The 15365-nt window shown below is 39.5% G+C and overlaps 2 protein-coding genes across 5 annotated transcripts; both read right to left on the minus strand.

Annotated features, from left to right (window-relative positions):
• Positions 1-845: 845 nt before the first annotated feature.
• On the minus strand, positions 846-9163 carry hectd3 (HECT domain containing 3). Of its 3 annotated transcripts, none has more exons than XM_051421884.1 (20): positions 9031-9163; positions 8183-8664; positions 7135-7388; positions 6901-7036; positions 6514-6635; positions 6004-6114; positions 5373-5456; positions 5105-5278; positions 4733-4814; positions 4231-4413; positions 4022-4074; positions 3732-3900; positions 3521-3634; positions 3325-3414; positions 2490-2696; positions 2224-2353; positions 1908-1982; positions 1690-1771; positions 1484-1555; positions 846-1071 (listed from the first exon to the last, which is right to left on the minus strand). In XM_051421884.1, the coding sequence occupies exons 2-20, from the start codon at positions 8534-8536 to the stop codon at positions 987-989; spliced, it is 2577 nt and encodes an 858-aa protein (XP_051277844.1). In that variant the 5' UTR covers positions 8537-8664; positions 9031-9163; the 3' UTR covers positions 846-986. The 3 variants fall into 3 exon arrangements, with proteins under 3 accessions (XP_051277844.1, XP_051277933.1, XP_051277752.1); XM_051421973.1 differs by having other exon boundaries at positions 5105-5270; positions 5374-5456; positions 6004-6117; XM_051421792.1 differs by having other exon boundaries at positions 6004-6117.
• Positions 9164-9950: 787 nt separating this feature from the next.
• Positions 9951-13475, minus strand: best4 (bestrophin 4). 2 transcript variants are annotated; one of them, XM_051422498.1, is made up of 10 exons: positions 13423-13475; positions 13129-13317; positions 12956-13056; positions 12639-12872; positions 11494-11648; positions 11339-11416; positions 11023-11175; positions 10868-10948; positions 10628-10782; positions 9951-10532 (listed from the first exon to the last, which is right to left on the minus strand). In XM_051422498.1, exons 2-10 carry the CDS (start codon positions 13278-13280, stop codon positions 10268-10270), a joined length of 1374 nt encoding a protein of 457 aa, XP_051278458.1. In that variant the 5' UTR covers positions 13281-13317; positions 13423-13475; the 3' UTR covers positions 9951-10267. The 2 variants fall into 2 exon arrangements, with proteins under 2 accessions (XP_051278458.1, XP_051278375.1); XM_051422415.1 differs by lacking the exon at positions 13423-13475 and having other exon boundaries at positions 13129-13410.
• Positions 13476-15365: the final 1890 nt, after the last annotated feature.

Here is a 15365-nt window from a genome sequence, read left to right on the forward strand (position 1 = left end):
AGGTGCAAATCACAACGGCAAATCAGAAAACACAACACAAAAAGAGAAAACATAACGACATTAACCAAACCAGAAAAGTTAGGTTCCCTCTGGCGACATGAGTCGTCGCTGATTGGACAAAAGAGCTGGTCTGGAAACACAACACTGTCAGACCTATGCGTTCAAGTTGCCAAATCTGAAAATTCAAACCACTAAATAAGGAAAATATTGTATTAATACGTCCATGTTAATGTGGGATACCTAAGAGAGGTAGAAACAGGGGTTCCAGTAGTCCATATCTATGTGTTTTCTGATTTGCTGTTGTGATTTGCACCTCAGGGCCACCGTAAATATGTCTATATTTATACCCTTGTTCCATCCTTAATATAACTATATATCTATTAGAACTATATAAAAATATAAAATTAAAATACGTTTAATATATGTACTTAAATACATGTTTTGATTCAATATGTATATAATGGAAGTAAATAGAGATAAATAAAAATCTATGTAATTTTTTACTTCATCTGTGGGAAGCTGGTAAGAGATTAAGATTATTTAGTCACTATTATGTCCATTTATTTATTTATATTTATTGTTTTTGTACATCATACATACATATACACTGTACCCGACTAAAAATCATGATTTGTTTTGTATTTTGATGCTCTCTGAATGCAGTGATTTGACATCCATAGTTAATCTGATACAAATATTGTACAATCTTAATCATTTTTGAACATTAATGAGCTCTAAAAATGAATTTTGTCATATGCTGCTTCACATTTTATTTGTAGAACAAAACTCTTGAAGACCAAACACCTTCATTCATTTAATATTTCATGCAAAAACACATTCAGTCCTTTCCATGTTTCCATATATTTCTTTATTATATACAGCTAGCATTAATTGGCAGTTGTGATATATGATATAGCAATAAACTTGGTAAGATTTCTCCATCCAACAGTGATTTGTAAAGTTTGTTCAGTGAAGCAGCAGAGAGATCACTCTTCCCAGGGGCTCATGTCCGTGTCAATGGCCACACAGTTGTACGCAGCGTAACGCAGCTTCTCCTCGCAAACTTTTGCACTGAAAGGACAGAACGAACAAGAGGAGAGGAATAAATGTTACATTAACGTCAATAAAAAGCAGCTGTACAAACAGTCATCCTCTTCATAAGAGCGTTATATAAATGTGATAAAGTGTAGGATTATAAAACGTTAAAGCAGCAACAAGGAACTTTCATTTTTCTTGATTTTGGCGGCCTCTGGTGGGAATAGTTAAGAATAACTACATAGAAATAACCAATCTTCTCACCGATGGTCTTGTGTTCTTATGCAGGTTGTATAGAGGCATCAGTATTCATTCAATTAAGACTGTTTCACAACCAGTAAAAACTCCTTGCAGTATGTTTAAATGGTAAACACAACTGTATATTAAATGTACAGATCAAAATATAGTAACAGATTCTTTATATACAAAATACACAAGATGAGTGTACCTTGGGTAGTTGGGTAAATAAAGCGTGCTTGAACATGTGGAGGACTGTGGAAGTGCGTCGGTCGTTTCCGAGCTGTATCAGGAAGCAAACATTTCAAAATAGATCAATTAAGAGCATTTTAAATTTTCTAAATGAGCTATTTTGCCATCAACAGCAAACAGTAATTTGTTCGTAATCATTTTTTTTAAGGCTGTACTTGCACTGACCCTAGCTTGTCAGGGAAGACGTAGATTGGAGCAGGAAGACGACTTCTACCAGTTACAAACCTCAGAAACCTGCTGCGATCCTCTGAAAACAAAATTCAACACGATTGTCAGACACACAGTACTTCTCATTAATATTGTTTCATATTCCTAATCTCATCACTGAGGCAGAGGCTGTAAAAGAGATTATAAAGATGTTGACAGTTAAACGGTGAACTGACCATTGGTGAAGTTTGTCAGTGCTTCCCATAAGTATTGAACTCTAACGTCACTTTGTTCCAGGTCCTCGTAGTGTGCTGGTAGGGAGATAAAAACAGCATTGAGATTTAATAGCTTGGTAGCTTCTTAAAGGATAATTCTGGATTACAACAACTTATTAACTTCACTTTTGGTTAGTGGCGAATAAATATGTTAATATTAAGAAAAGATGGTGACTGAGGAACTATAGGCAGAGTTTACAGCAGGGTGCATAAGGGTTATAGTAGAGGGCTCAGAAAAAGTGTTTACTGTCAGATAAATTCTATCGTGGACACTCACTGAGTCGTTTCAGGGCTTCCACAGTGATCTCAGGGTCTCCGCACACTTTCTTTTCCACTTCCTGCCAGGTGAGCAGGTCTAGCACCGCCTGAGGAACCACCTTCAGTAGCCCCGCCTGCATGGCTGCAATCTGTAAGACACATGCAGATAATACACACCATAAATACTGGATGAGTTTATACTGAAGCATACGAGAACAAGAGAAATTATAACTACAATCAAAGCAGCAGTGTAAAGGAAGATAAAGCGTAACATCAAAGCCCCACCTGCTGCTTGCTCTCCTCCAGCCGAGCCTTCTGCACCAGGCGGACGAACTCGCTGCGGTCCTCGTAGCGAACAGCCACATTACTGCCGCCGGGGATGAGATCCACCATCTGGCCGTCGCTCAGCAGGGTGGTGTACACCAGCTCCTCGCCAAACCTGAACTCAAACGTCTCCTGGTCCATGTTCTCCATGGCCTCCAGCAGGTTCACCTGAAACACACGTCCAAATTTAACTTGAGATGATGGCTAGAGAAATAGGGATTACAGCTGGCCACACCGGACAGTTGGAGGCTTCTTTTCATAGATTGTAATGCAGAAAAGGTTAATTTAAAAGAGGGCATGCAGTAAAGGGAATTTGTCAAATTCAAAATTGTGCCATACAATGATATTTATTGTACATTAAGTAAATTAGAATGTCATCAGCAGCAAAGTCTGAGGGCTAAAATTTACATTACATGACTGTTCAGGAGTTGTAATTAGAGCTACAACTAATCATTATTTTCACTGTTGATTAATCTGTCAATGATTTTCTTGATTAATCAAAGTTGTTTGGTCTATAAAATGTCAGAAAATGGTAAAAAAAAAAAAATGTCAATCAGTGTTTCCCAAATCACAAGATGACACCCACAGATGTCTTGTTTTGTCCACAACACAAAGATATTCAGTTTACGGTCATAGGACTAAAAATGGCCGATTATATTTAGATTTGAGAAGCTACAATCAAACCAATTAATCATTTAATTATAAAAACAGTTGAGGATTAATTTAATAGTTGACAATTAACGGATTAGTTGATCACTCGTTGCAGCTCTAGTTGTAATAATCCGAATGTCCTCACCAACACGGAGTCTACAGCGGGGAAATCTTTATTCCAGCTGACAGCCTCCCCAGTCAGCTGCTTCCACACCAGCCCAGGCAGAGCCAAGACCTGCAGGGTTGGACAAAGAAGAATCCAGAAAGTCAAATCTCTACTAATTTTTACTTTACCACAGAGTTAACCGACCTACAGTAGGTAGACGGCGAGCATCACTCACCAAGAAGTCTTTTCCTTTGAGTGCGGCTCCCATGAGCTGACCGATCCACTCATACTTGTGGAACTCTTTACAGGACGGGTTGGGGACGTAGTAATCTCTGGCCTCTAGGGAACCCTGAGAGAGCAGCAAAAGTCAGGAAAAGAGAGAGACAATCATTGAGTACACTGAAGTTCAGTCTAATCTTGACCAGGCACTGATGGTGAGTGATTACCTGGTTGGACGTGCGGCTGAAGAACGGCAGAGGCATGGGACACTCAGCTGAGCTGGGGCAAAGCTCCTCAGACATGTCTGCCAGGCTGTCCCGAAAACCACCTCCCTGGTCAATGATTCCCTCTGCAATGAACTTACATTCCCACCACTGGTCATACCAAGCAGGCCATCTGACAAAACAAAAAGAAAGATGATAGGGTTTAGGAGATTTTAGTGCGCTTGAGTTACAGTCATAATCATGCAGGAAATATCAGATACAGGAGCGTGAGATGCAAGCCTAAAAATACACACCTGTAATCCAAAGTCTTCTCAAATTTGTCAGATGGCTTGAGCCCTTCATACACCTGCAAGGAGAGAACAGTAAGTGCATCCATAATGCATAACAGAGTGTAATGGATGATGAAAACTGACTCATATTTCTCAAACCAGACTCAACAAACACTCTTTTGAGCACATATAATATGGCACCGCGATGGCAGCACTCAGAAAGTGTTAAATACCTGATTGAATACAGCGTTCTTGCAGCTCGGGTCCAGAGAGGGGTTGTCTCTGTGCTCCATAGCCAGACGTCGGTTGATGTAGAGTCGGGGCATGAAGTTTGGCTTACTGGTCTCGGAGTCCTTCAGGCACTGAGTGATGAGGGCTGAGCGGCGTTTGGACAGCAGCAGGAACTGCTTTATGCTCTAGAGAGAGCCAAAGAACACGCGAGTAAATAAACATTTATTTTGGAAGCTTATAAGATTGTTGGGATGTACTGCATACAGAACAAACAGCATACTATCAGTATGACCTAATATCAGCTTTTAAAAGACTCATGTCTCAGCTACTGTGGGTGGAAAGGTATGGGAAGACACCCAGGGCATACCTTTTTGTATATATACACACTATAAATTTAGTTGCTGTTAAAAAATGGCATTAAAGAACAGCTGCTTGGGTCTTATTGCCGCTTAAATGTTATTCAATGCCAGTATTGTATATTTTAAAAGCTTCATAATGGCTCACTTTGATCTGGTTGAAGGTACCCAGACTGTAGTCCCAGGCTGGTACCAAGTGTGGGAGCACACTGTCCAGTAGACCGATGAACCTGCAGAGAACGAGGCAGAAGAAAATAACCACAAACACTGAGAAATGTTCAATGTTTAAAAGCAATAAAGACAATTAGAGCATTGCATCTGAATTGTATTTCTGAGATTTAAATAACTTTGGAGTTAGAATTTCATTGTAAACACGACACTGATTGATAAGACAACATTTCTGAAACCTCGACACATTTTCTTTACAAAAGCTTCACAAAAGACATCACGGTTAAGTTCAACAGATTTAATATTTCCTGTGACTGTGAGAACCCTGGCAGTAAAATAAACGCTGACCTACCTCTGGATGACCAGGGCTCTGCGGTACAGGATGTCGGGCGTGTTGCCCTGCAAACGGGGGTAGCGCACCAGGTTAGAGGACTGGAAAACATCAGCGTTCAGACCCAGGTTTCTTTCACATGACGACTTGATCTTCAAGCCCCGGATCCGGACGTCTATCCCCTCATCTGTAGGGCCAAATGGAGAGAAAAAAACAAACGAATAATGTTGGAGGTCGAAAAGACAAAATATATGGTTAAATAAATATTGAAACATGTTAAAAGGCCTTACCTCTACATTCCTCAATTCGAATCTCAATTATAGGCAGGTGAGACGTCATATCCTCCAGCACACATACTTCTCCAGTCAGGTTGCTAGAAGCAAAAAAAAAAAAAAATATATATATAAAATATGTAAACTCCTGGTATTTGTCAGCTTCCTACAGAAGAAATGGCTCAGTGCAGCAGGCAGATATGCTTCATTATTACATATTACACTTTAATTTCTCTACTTTTATCAAGAGAAAATAGATTCTGATTCTTCAGCACAGCATCACGTTATTAACACGGTTAAAACAATATATCAGGTATTGGTCTTCTATTAAACATCCAATATTGTCTGCTGTAATAATACGGAGATTCCTTTCTGAGTATAAATATTATAACACTCTCCTTTTATTATATGTTTTCTAATTCGTTTAATGCAATAATTAATATCATACGGTAGTTAATTATCATATGATTGTGTAGGTCATCCTGTCTTAAAAAGCTGTTTTAAATATTAAATACTGACACAAAACATTGTCTGACAATGACTTTAATACAAAACTGGTGGCTTTAGTCTTCCTTCTAAAGCTCCTGTACTGTAATATGAAGCATATCTGTGAAACATGTTGACACAATCCTTTTTGAAAATGCTCACTCGTCTATAGTGACGGCACTCAGCTTCTTCAGGTTGTCTCCCTTTCCTCCAAACACTGTGACTCGCTTGGGCATGTAGTTGTCGTCTGTAGAGTCCACCGTCAATATGAGCCTACTGGGGAGCAAAAACAAGCACATCATACGTACAAACAAAGCAAGTCCACTATTTATCAACAAGATAAAAGTTCATATGAGATACTTTGCATCTTTAAGCAAGCATGATATGATGCACATATACTGTGTGAGCGACCATGAGTTATTCCCCTCGTAATACAGCAAAATGTGGGTGTGGTACCACATCAAACATCATTTCCCCTGACTCATATGAATGCAATCCTGTCACTTCAGCGACCGTGTGTGAGTTAATTACCGTCTGTAATTGGAAGCAGCGTCAGCTCCTACTCACACTGTGGTCTGAGAGTGTGCGTCTACACACCACATGGCAAAAGTCCATGCAGTGTTATAACTACTGTTTGTTTTTTTAAATTAACTTTGTTGCTGAGCTCCTTACTTGACCACAGTGCCTTTCTTCATGTGCAGGCGGATCCAGTGTTGTCCCTGCACGCCGTCGCTCTCCCAGAAAGTTCCAATGTCGCCGTCCGTCAGACAGCTCACCCCTCTACTTGGATCTTCCTATCAGTAAATATCAACGTAAATCGATCACTGACAAATTGCATACATTTATAATTACATTTTACATACTGCTCAATGTTACAGTCATAAATGTACTATTTCTTTCTTTTCATCAAGGTGAAAAAGCAGATGATAAACAGACCAAATGCTTAATGCTTTTAATACTCATGCAGCTTTATTTGACTAGAAAATGTACATAACAGCAGAATCACTGGATTTTTAATCTCCACATCCCTTGCTGCGTGTGTGTGTGTGTGTGACTCACAGAAAATGAAGAAACATCGATGCTGGTCACACACTGCTTCACGCTCCCCAGGTTCTCATCCTCTTTCCCTATGTGGTCATAGAAGTAGTGCACCAGGTCCTCATCGCATTCGTACGCCCAGGTGGGAGGGACGTACCTTAAAGATTTGAGAGAACATCAGTTTAATCTGCGGCTCTCTAAAACACAAAAAGGCTGCGACTCTCGTGGTTTAACTCAACGCAAACAGGAGCTCACCTCAGCTTCTGGACGGCAGCGTCGTCACGCTCAGCGATTTTGGGTTTGGAGCCGATGTAAAGCGCATTCTCCACATTCACCACCTGCTCCCACCGGTTGCAGGGCTTGTGGTCGTAGCCGAAGAGCTGCTGTTGTCTGCCGACGGTGTCCGGGGACTCCACCGGCACCAGCCTGTCGCCTCCCTCTGTGTGTTTACACACCAGGATCCAGCCTTCCTCCAGCTCCAGGCCCGGACGGTGCTCGTCCATCTGCTCCTGGACGCAGACACGGATCGTTACATCAACATGTGAAACCCTACGCCACATTTAAAAGTCACACAAGCTTAATTAATAGGGAGTAAACACCATCCTAGAACTAGAGGGACTCTCTGATATCATGCTGTCAATGAAAGCACTGAACCTGTAGAAGAACCAGACAAGAGGTACAGCGGGTCGGTGGTTCAATCCCAGCAAGATGCTGTCATTTCAGACATAAATTTAAAATAAGTCATGGTTATTAACCTCACACCCAATCTTCTGTATTGTGGAACTGATGTAAAGAAAACTGCACCGAGTGACACTGAAGATCTGCTTTAATGTGGACGGTAACTTTAAAAGATTACAGCCGTATTTAGTGCAAATAAAAACCTTCTACAGTGAACTCAGCGGTCTGAATCAGTTGTATTTTTCACATAAAAGAAACTCACTACTGCACTTTTATTCATACCCGCGTACATTTCTGAAGGGTTGCCAATTCCCACAGAGCTTTGCACTGCAGGTATGAACCCATACAACATTGACACAGAAAGACAAACGCTGGATTTGAACCCCCGGAGCTTCTTGCTCAGAGAAAAAAAACTGTATTGTTCAAAAAAGAAAGACAGAAAAAGTCCCCAAATTCCACAACTACTGTGTCTGCAATAACAATGTAAACATAATTTAGACAACATGCTGTAAACATGATGATATAACAAGGATGACAACGATGAACAACACACACACACACACACACACACACACACACACACACACACACACACACATTGATAGTGTAATGCAGAGACACTTACCTTAATGATTTTGACCCAGACGCCCTGGCTGTTGCGGTATTCCTCCCCGGTTGTCCGGATGCACGTCCCTTTCTTTGGTTCAATGTTGTACTTGCACAGCTTCTTGATCTGTGGAGTCTGGTGTGGAGTTTCAAAGACGGAGATGAGCGTTTTCCCGACGGTGGAGCCTCCTGCAGACGCTCCGGAGGAGGCCGAGGAGGTGGACGACGAGTCCTTGCAGATCTTGTAGCACACCTCCTTGGGGACGTAACACAGGCACTCCGGCACCGGCTCGCTCCTCTTGAAACACTCAATGCACCGGTTCAGGAAGCGGATCCTACCGAGCAGCAGGTGGGGGTTGTCGCCCAGAGACATGGTGGTGATGAAGATGATGATGGAGGTGAAGGTGGAGGCAGCTCAGCAGCTCTGCAGCAGGGGGCCGTCAGCTGACATTACACCTCTGCTCCGTGCCTTTTGTTTTCCTGCCTGGTTGCGAGGGGATGCTGCCAAACAAACACAAACAAACACAAACAAACACAAACAAAAGCGAATATTCGTGAGAAACAAGAGAGAAGTCAATAAACAACCAATACAACGAGCTCATTTGACCTCCAGCTTTTTTGTTTCACTGGGTGTGTAAGAGTCTAAAAAGGTCAATAAACATAAAAAGAATAAAAATAAATCCTCTTATCGGCGAACAAACTTCGCTGCCAGAGGGAGAAGAAGTATCTGGAGCATTAGCTAACGTTAGCGCGCTAGCTGTAGCTGTAGCCGCCACGTTCATTTTAAACGCGAAGTTAAAGAGATAAACAGCGTTTGGTGAGCTGAACGGGCAGAGTAATGTCTTTAAAGAGTGGCTGTAAACGTACCCTCGCTGCCGACAAGTCTTATAAATGTTAAACTCGTCTATCGGTGCGGATTTCTGTGGATATCTGACAACGCGGAAGCCCAGAAGACACTTTTGACCCTCTGGAACTTCCGTCGTTCGTACTTCAAAATAAAAGTCTGAACTTTGGATTCATAAAATCCATTCATTCCACGTGTTTAAATTTTTAGCTAGAAGATAATTGATTTAAGCTGATTGCGCAGATTAAAGTACAGCTTTTGTTTTGTGCTCTTATTGGTGTACAGGCAGACCACGTGGAAGTAAAATACCACCCACACTGCAGACAGCACTGACCCTGTAGACTGAATACTGTTATTTACTATTGTCTGCAGAGGTTTTGCCAATTTTAGACTGTGCCCTACTACACTTTGAAGGAAAGACCTTTTACTTTTTAATTTAAAAGCCATAGTTACTAGTTACATGAAGTTTAAAGTTTACTTATAAATCATACGATCATCTTATTAAATATGATGTACCAGTGTATAGTAAAGCAGCCAGCAGTATGTGAAGTATGATTCATTAACTGTTTGATTAACTAATCAATAATGATAGTCCAAGAATGTAATCTATATAAGGATTTCTGCATAAAGGGGATATTTTTGTTTTTACTAAAGCAAAGATTTTGAGTATTTCTTTCACCGTTCACCTGCAGACTTTATATAAAATCTATGACTGGACTGGAAACAGTTGTTTATATCTGAGAACACTACTGTGTTTATCACAAGTACTCGATAACGGTAAATTAAATTAGACTGATTCAAATCATAATTTGGATGACTGGACTACCAAAAGATCATTTTGAAGCATTTAAAAGATATGTCTGTGCTCTCACCATGAATTTAAGATCAAACATGTTTAGACAATGCTGTGTTCTCACAAATTAAAAGTTAAAGCACTGAATACTCACATTCATTTTCATTTTATTTCACAATTTATATAATTTTATACAATAAAAGTTGTTCAAATCATTCTTGTTTTAAAGTTTTTAAGTGGAAATGCCTGTTTTTTAATTTATCATTTCCATTCTTAGTTGTTTAGTTTGATTTTGTATACATTTGCCTTAAAGTACACAACTATATATATTTATTTATCCATTTGCCGTATTTAAAATATGTTTATATGTACATAAAATTGTCTGTTTTTGGTCCGTTCCTTATTAATTCAAATACAATATGAGTCATAATAAAACATTCCTGGTTCATGAATAATTTTCACTAGTTTTATTCCACTACAACTTTAATGAATGTCCTTTCTTTGTGGTTGGTGGCATTGATGTCATAATCAGGCGAAGCATCGGCATCATCTTCCTCATTTGGGTGTGATGAGACATCCACCAGAGAGGGGAGGCTCCCACCTCGCAGGATACCTTTGCCCCTCTGCAGAAGACTGTCGAGACCATCGCCCAACGAGCCCTTAAGAGGTAAATACTGTTTCTTCCCAGGAGTGTCTGCAGGCTGGTGAATCTCCAGGTCCTCCACACTCATCCTGCAAATACCGCAGACATTTTAAGCTCAAGTCTTACTAGTGGTTGGGATTTTACTGGACTATGCAGCAGCATATAAAACACGCTGAATCTATACCTCATGTCAAAGGTGGAGCCTTTAAAGGCCGGTCTGAGAGTCTCTGCTGCTGTGGACAGAGTGTAAGGGATGGAGAAATGCCTCTGGGCCCAGTGCTTGTCCTTCACAATTGGAGCCAGGTTCTGGTACATATCATCTACAGCCAGCATCGACACCTACAGGAGGCAGAAAGCAGATAAGGATTCATATGTAAGTGTTAGGGAGTGTAACTGCAGTGGAGAGAAGCATTGAGGGGATTACCTGAATGTTTCGGTCAATCAGCTGGTTGGTTTCAAAGTCGTCATCGTCCTCGCCAAACGGATTGATGATCAGCTCCCCCACCTACAGAGAGGAAAATTAAATCACTCTTTCATGAAATCAAAAGAAAATCTTGAAACTTGAATGTGTCGTCTGACCTTGAGCCAGCCAGTGTAAAAGAAGAACTGCATCAGGGTGAAAACAGGGACGTACAGGTCCAGGTTGTGGTTCTTGTAGCCCTTCTCAGGGTTCAGAAATTGTCGTCCAATCACGCAGAAGGCAAAGAAAGAGTAAACTGCTATAGTGACCACCTGCAAAGATAAAAACAAGGCCGAGATCAAGTCTGTTTGTCATGAATTTTGGAATTTATTTGTATAAAAGTGGTCAAGTGTTTCTGTATTTTAAGATACAGTAAAAATACACTTTGCTGATCATAGTTTTGTCTTGTAATCTGCTTCAAGTTCTTGTTTCTACCTGCGTGTAGACCAGAGGGATGCTTATCCAGTCATAGTGGAACAGGAGGCTGCACTTGGCTCTGTAGTTATTCAGCTCCTGTAGATACATATTAAACATTTAGGATTTAATTTCCCACACTGTAGATATATAATAAGTAAAAATACAGCACTCACATCCATCAGCAGTCTCAGAGCGATGTCATCCCTCACCCGACCCTCCTCTCTCGCTTTGGACGCCAGATTTGAGAACCAAGTCAGAGGCATCCAGTACTTGTTGAAATCCGAGTGTAGCGACTCAAAATGTTTCAGCTCGTGTGTCGTCATAAATCCTGCTCACAGATTAGACAGTTTGTGATACGAGGAGATTTATAATATATATATATATACATATATATATTGCTGTTTCCTTATTGCCCCAGAGCTCCTGGCTCAAGACTAACAGTGAGCAGGCTTTTACAATCCGGACCCCTTCAGCTCTGGACCTCCTGCCTGAAGATCTGAGGCTGCGGATTCAGTAACATCTTTTAAATCAGTTCTTAAAATGTATCTCTGTAACAATAAAGCTTTTTTTTTTTTTTAAATGCTAGCACACTGTTTTATCTCCAACAAGCCTTATCTGTTTTATTCCTTTTTATTGTAATATTACTCCCATAGTTTGATTTTATTTGTGTCATTGCAAACATGATTTAATACCAGTTCAGCTCTGTAAAGCACTTTGTAACTCTGTGCTGTACAAATAACGTTTATTTTTATTATAATAACATTTCCAGATAAGCGAATGTTAATCAGTGTATTTGACAGTTAAATGGGGATTATAATTTAAATTTTTGGTTTCCCTGATAGGTTTCATTGTTCAGCTGCCTTATTGAATTATCTTACATCAATACTTCCCACTCATACTTCTTCTCTTTTGTCTTTATATTCATATTTTGTGTTGAGGTGATCCAAAAGTAACGGAAAGTAATCAAGTTAATATTTTGATACTTGGATAAGTTTACAGACTACTTTTTCAACAGGTAATTAGTAATTGTATCAGATTACACTTTTAAAGTAACTCTCCCAACCCTGTTAATTATACACATTTAAATCAATCACTTGTAAAGAAGGTCATTCTCTCTTTGTGTTTTGTTAAATGTTTTCTGTTTGCTGGATAATTTAAATTTCTGTACATTATACAAGCAAAACCATGTTGTACAAAGTAATAAGAGCTTCAAGTTTTAGAGAAGTACAATAAAAAGAACAATATTCTACACATATTTGAACATTTTTAAAGATGCTCAAGTAAAATTTTCTTAATATGTCTCCACTGTTGTTCTCACCAGCCTCCACTATGTGCTCCAAAGTTGGGAAACGCTTGTGAACTCTTGTGCTAATGGAGCGTAGAATGAGGACTGAAGATAAGTTGGCGTATCTCATGAGTGTTCGGCGCAGCAGACGACCCCTCTCGTCCGCCCCGTGGACGTTCCCAGACACCACCATCATCAGGTTATCAGGCAGGGGGAAGCTGGTGTACTGACCCCACCAGCGGTTAAAGGCCAGGGTCACATAAAAACCTGGGGCAAAAGGAAACATGAATTAAGGTGACTCATGTTCAGATGTGGCTTGTGTAAGATAAAGCCAATTTGATCAGACTTACCCAGTACAAACAGAACTGGGATGAAGTTGGTGTTGGTGAACTGGTCGCAGTAAAGGGCGATGCGCTCAAACAGATCCTGCTGCTTTGATGTGAGCATGAACCTGTGAGGAACATTAAAACTTCAGCTGACACAAACACACAAAGAAATGTAAAGATGAAATCAGTTAATTTACCTGTAAAACACACTGAAAAACAGATAAACCCCACAGAACACCAGAAGCTCTTTGTAAAGCAGCCTGTAGATGCTTCCCTTCCACCGGAACAGGAGCCTGGAGAAGCCACCAAATCTCGCATTGGCCACTTCAAGGGTGTAAGAAACTGTCATGTCTGAGTTTATTCTGTGTTGTAACAGCAGAAGATTCCTGAAAAACATAAAAAATAATGTAGAAATCTTCAGGAATTTCTCTTGATGCATTAATAGAGATATATATGTTTTATTACAACAGAAATGTAAAGATGTGTCTTACCTGTGAAGGCAGGTGTATCACCTGGTCCTGCTGTCCTGAGAAGAAAAGTTCTTCCTCTGGAACTCATTTTAAACCTCTCTGTTGTGTCGTCATAAATTAACATCTTAAATTTATTACCTGGGAACCTGAAGCCCGAGAGATACATACCTACAGTTACACACAGTGCTGTGATTCTTTTCCTCACAGCAAACTCCCCAGTGTTAATGAGTATTGATTATTGTTCAATGAAAATTCTTTGGAGTCGATAAGACAGTTTTACACAGCTGATGTGCCTCTGTAAATGTCAGAAAATATTAGTTTAACACCTGATGGGTGTGGGCTTAATGATTATTTTAATTGTTGATTAATCTGCAGATTGTTTTCATAAATTAATTGATAAATCAGATTCAGAAAACAATGAAAAACGCCCATCACAAGCTGAAAGAAAAATAAGAAAATAAACAAAAAATAACTTAAAGAATGAATCAATTATAGCTGATATGATAGTAATGATAATAAATATGTTTATTTATATAGTACTAAACCAGAGATTACAAAGTTCTGTAGAAGGAAAAAGGGACTAAATAAAATACATGTTTTGTATTTATTTCATATATAAATCAACATGCATACACAAAAATACACATACAGAGACAAATAGGTTATAAGGTTATTAAAAAAAAGGATCTAAAAGAAGAAAAGTGATTTAAAAGAGTTTCTAAAATAGATCAAAATAGTTGCAGATTCATTTTCTTTCAGTTTACTGATGGATTTTTACACTCACTGTTCCAGTTGGTATTTTTAGAGGCCATAATAAAACAGTTACAGCTGGTTTTACACACAGTGTCTCCTGTCCAAGATCAACACTGAGAAATAGAGTGAAAATACCAATCTGATTTCACCTTTTTTAATGAATCTTTATTATTCTCTTAGCATTTTATCTAATTCATTGTATTTCTGTAATATGTTTTGGAGCCTCTATGTTTTATTCTATCTCGTTTATATCAGGTTTTTTTTAAGGAACAACATAAAGTATAAAAGATAAAAAATAAAGACATGAAGTCTGTCAGCAGACCTCCAGTCCTTGAAGGAGACATCAAGTGACCCACTGTACGCATAAAACCTGGATACAAAAGAAAAAAGTCCCAGTGGCACAACCAAAGCGAAAACAAGAGCCCTGAATATTAATAAGATGAAGAAATATTCAGAATGTGAAGTAAACATGAGAAATATATCAAAAGGGTAAAACTTTCTGCCTCGTCTGACATGTTTTCTCCTTTTATAAAAGACAAAAACAAGCAAATATGATTGTTTACGCTCATGCAGGTTGGTTATTAGTCATTCAATGGACACATTCTCTGTTGAGAACATCTCAGTGAAGCCATTCCCTGGTTAAATAAAATCATATTTATATTTAGAACGTAGAAAACAATCTTTTAATATTAACATGTCGGTAAAAATTCACACTATTTCTGTTAACATGTCTTTTCCGGTACTTTGTACCTGTTATCTAAGTAGATCTAATGCACCTGCCATAGAAAATCAAATAAAACCTGCACAGATTGATTGCACAGCAGAGGCTTTTCACTGTTATTTACTGTTCCAGCCAACAATGACTGTGATAACAGCAGCCCAAGCATCTTTACAGTGTGATGCAGACAGAGCGTCAGATGGGTCCATCCCTCCCAGCTCTCAGCCTTTGTCATTGGCCGCTGTGCCCTGCTCACTTTGTTTGTTTTTCACATCGTTACAGCAGCGCATTGTAAATCAGACTCTCTTTTCCAGCCATGTTTTATATCCTCTGACTCTGTTTGCTCTCCTCCTGACAGGATATTTATGGGGACCCATCTATCCTCCATCAGAGCCTGGACAAGTGACCACTGTGGACTTCCCTGTTCTTTGTCTGAATCCTTGTCACTCATTCAGCTGCAGTAGCCTCGCAGTGTATTTATCTATTACATTTA

The sequence above is a fragment of the Dicentrarchus labrax genome, unplaced genomic scaffold, assembly GCF_905237075.1.
Source record: "Dicentrarchus labrax unplaced genomic scaffold, dlabrax2021, whole genome shotgun sequence".
In the NCBI taxonomy this organism is placed as follows: domain Eukaryota; kingdom Metazoa; phylum Chordata; class Actinopteri; family Moronidae; genus Dicentrarchus; species Dicentrarchus labrax.

Coding starts and splice junctions, on each gene's coding strand:
- hectd3 (XM_051421792.1), bottom strand. CDS start 8,536: ATGTCTCTGGGCGACAACCCCCACCTGCTGCTCGGTAGGATCCGCTTC. Junction 3,901..4,021: donor GAGAAGACTTTGGATTACAG/GTGTGTATTTTT, acceptor TTGTTTTGTCAG/ATGGCCTGCTTGGTATGACC. Junction 1,556..1,689: donor GTCTTCCCTGACAAGCTAGG/GTCAGTGCAAGT, acceptor TTCCTGATACAG/CTCGGAAACGACCGACGCAC.
- best4 (XM_051422415.1), bottom strand. CDS start 13,370: ATGCATCAAGAGAAATTCCTGAAGATTTCTACATTATTTTTTATGTTT. Junction 11,417..11,493: donor CTCTGAGACTGCTGATGGAT/GTGAGTGCTGTA, acceptor ATGTATCTACAG/GAGCTGAATAACTACAGAGC. Junction 10,783..10,867: donor TGATTGACCGAAACATTCAG/GTAATCCCCTCA, acceptor TGCCTCCTGTAG/GTGTCGATGCTGGCTGTAGA.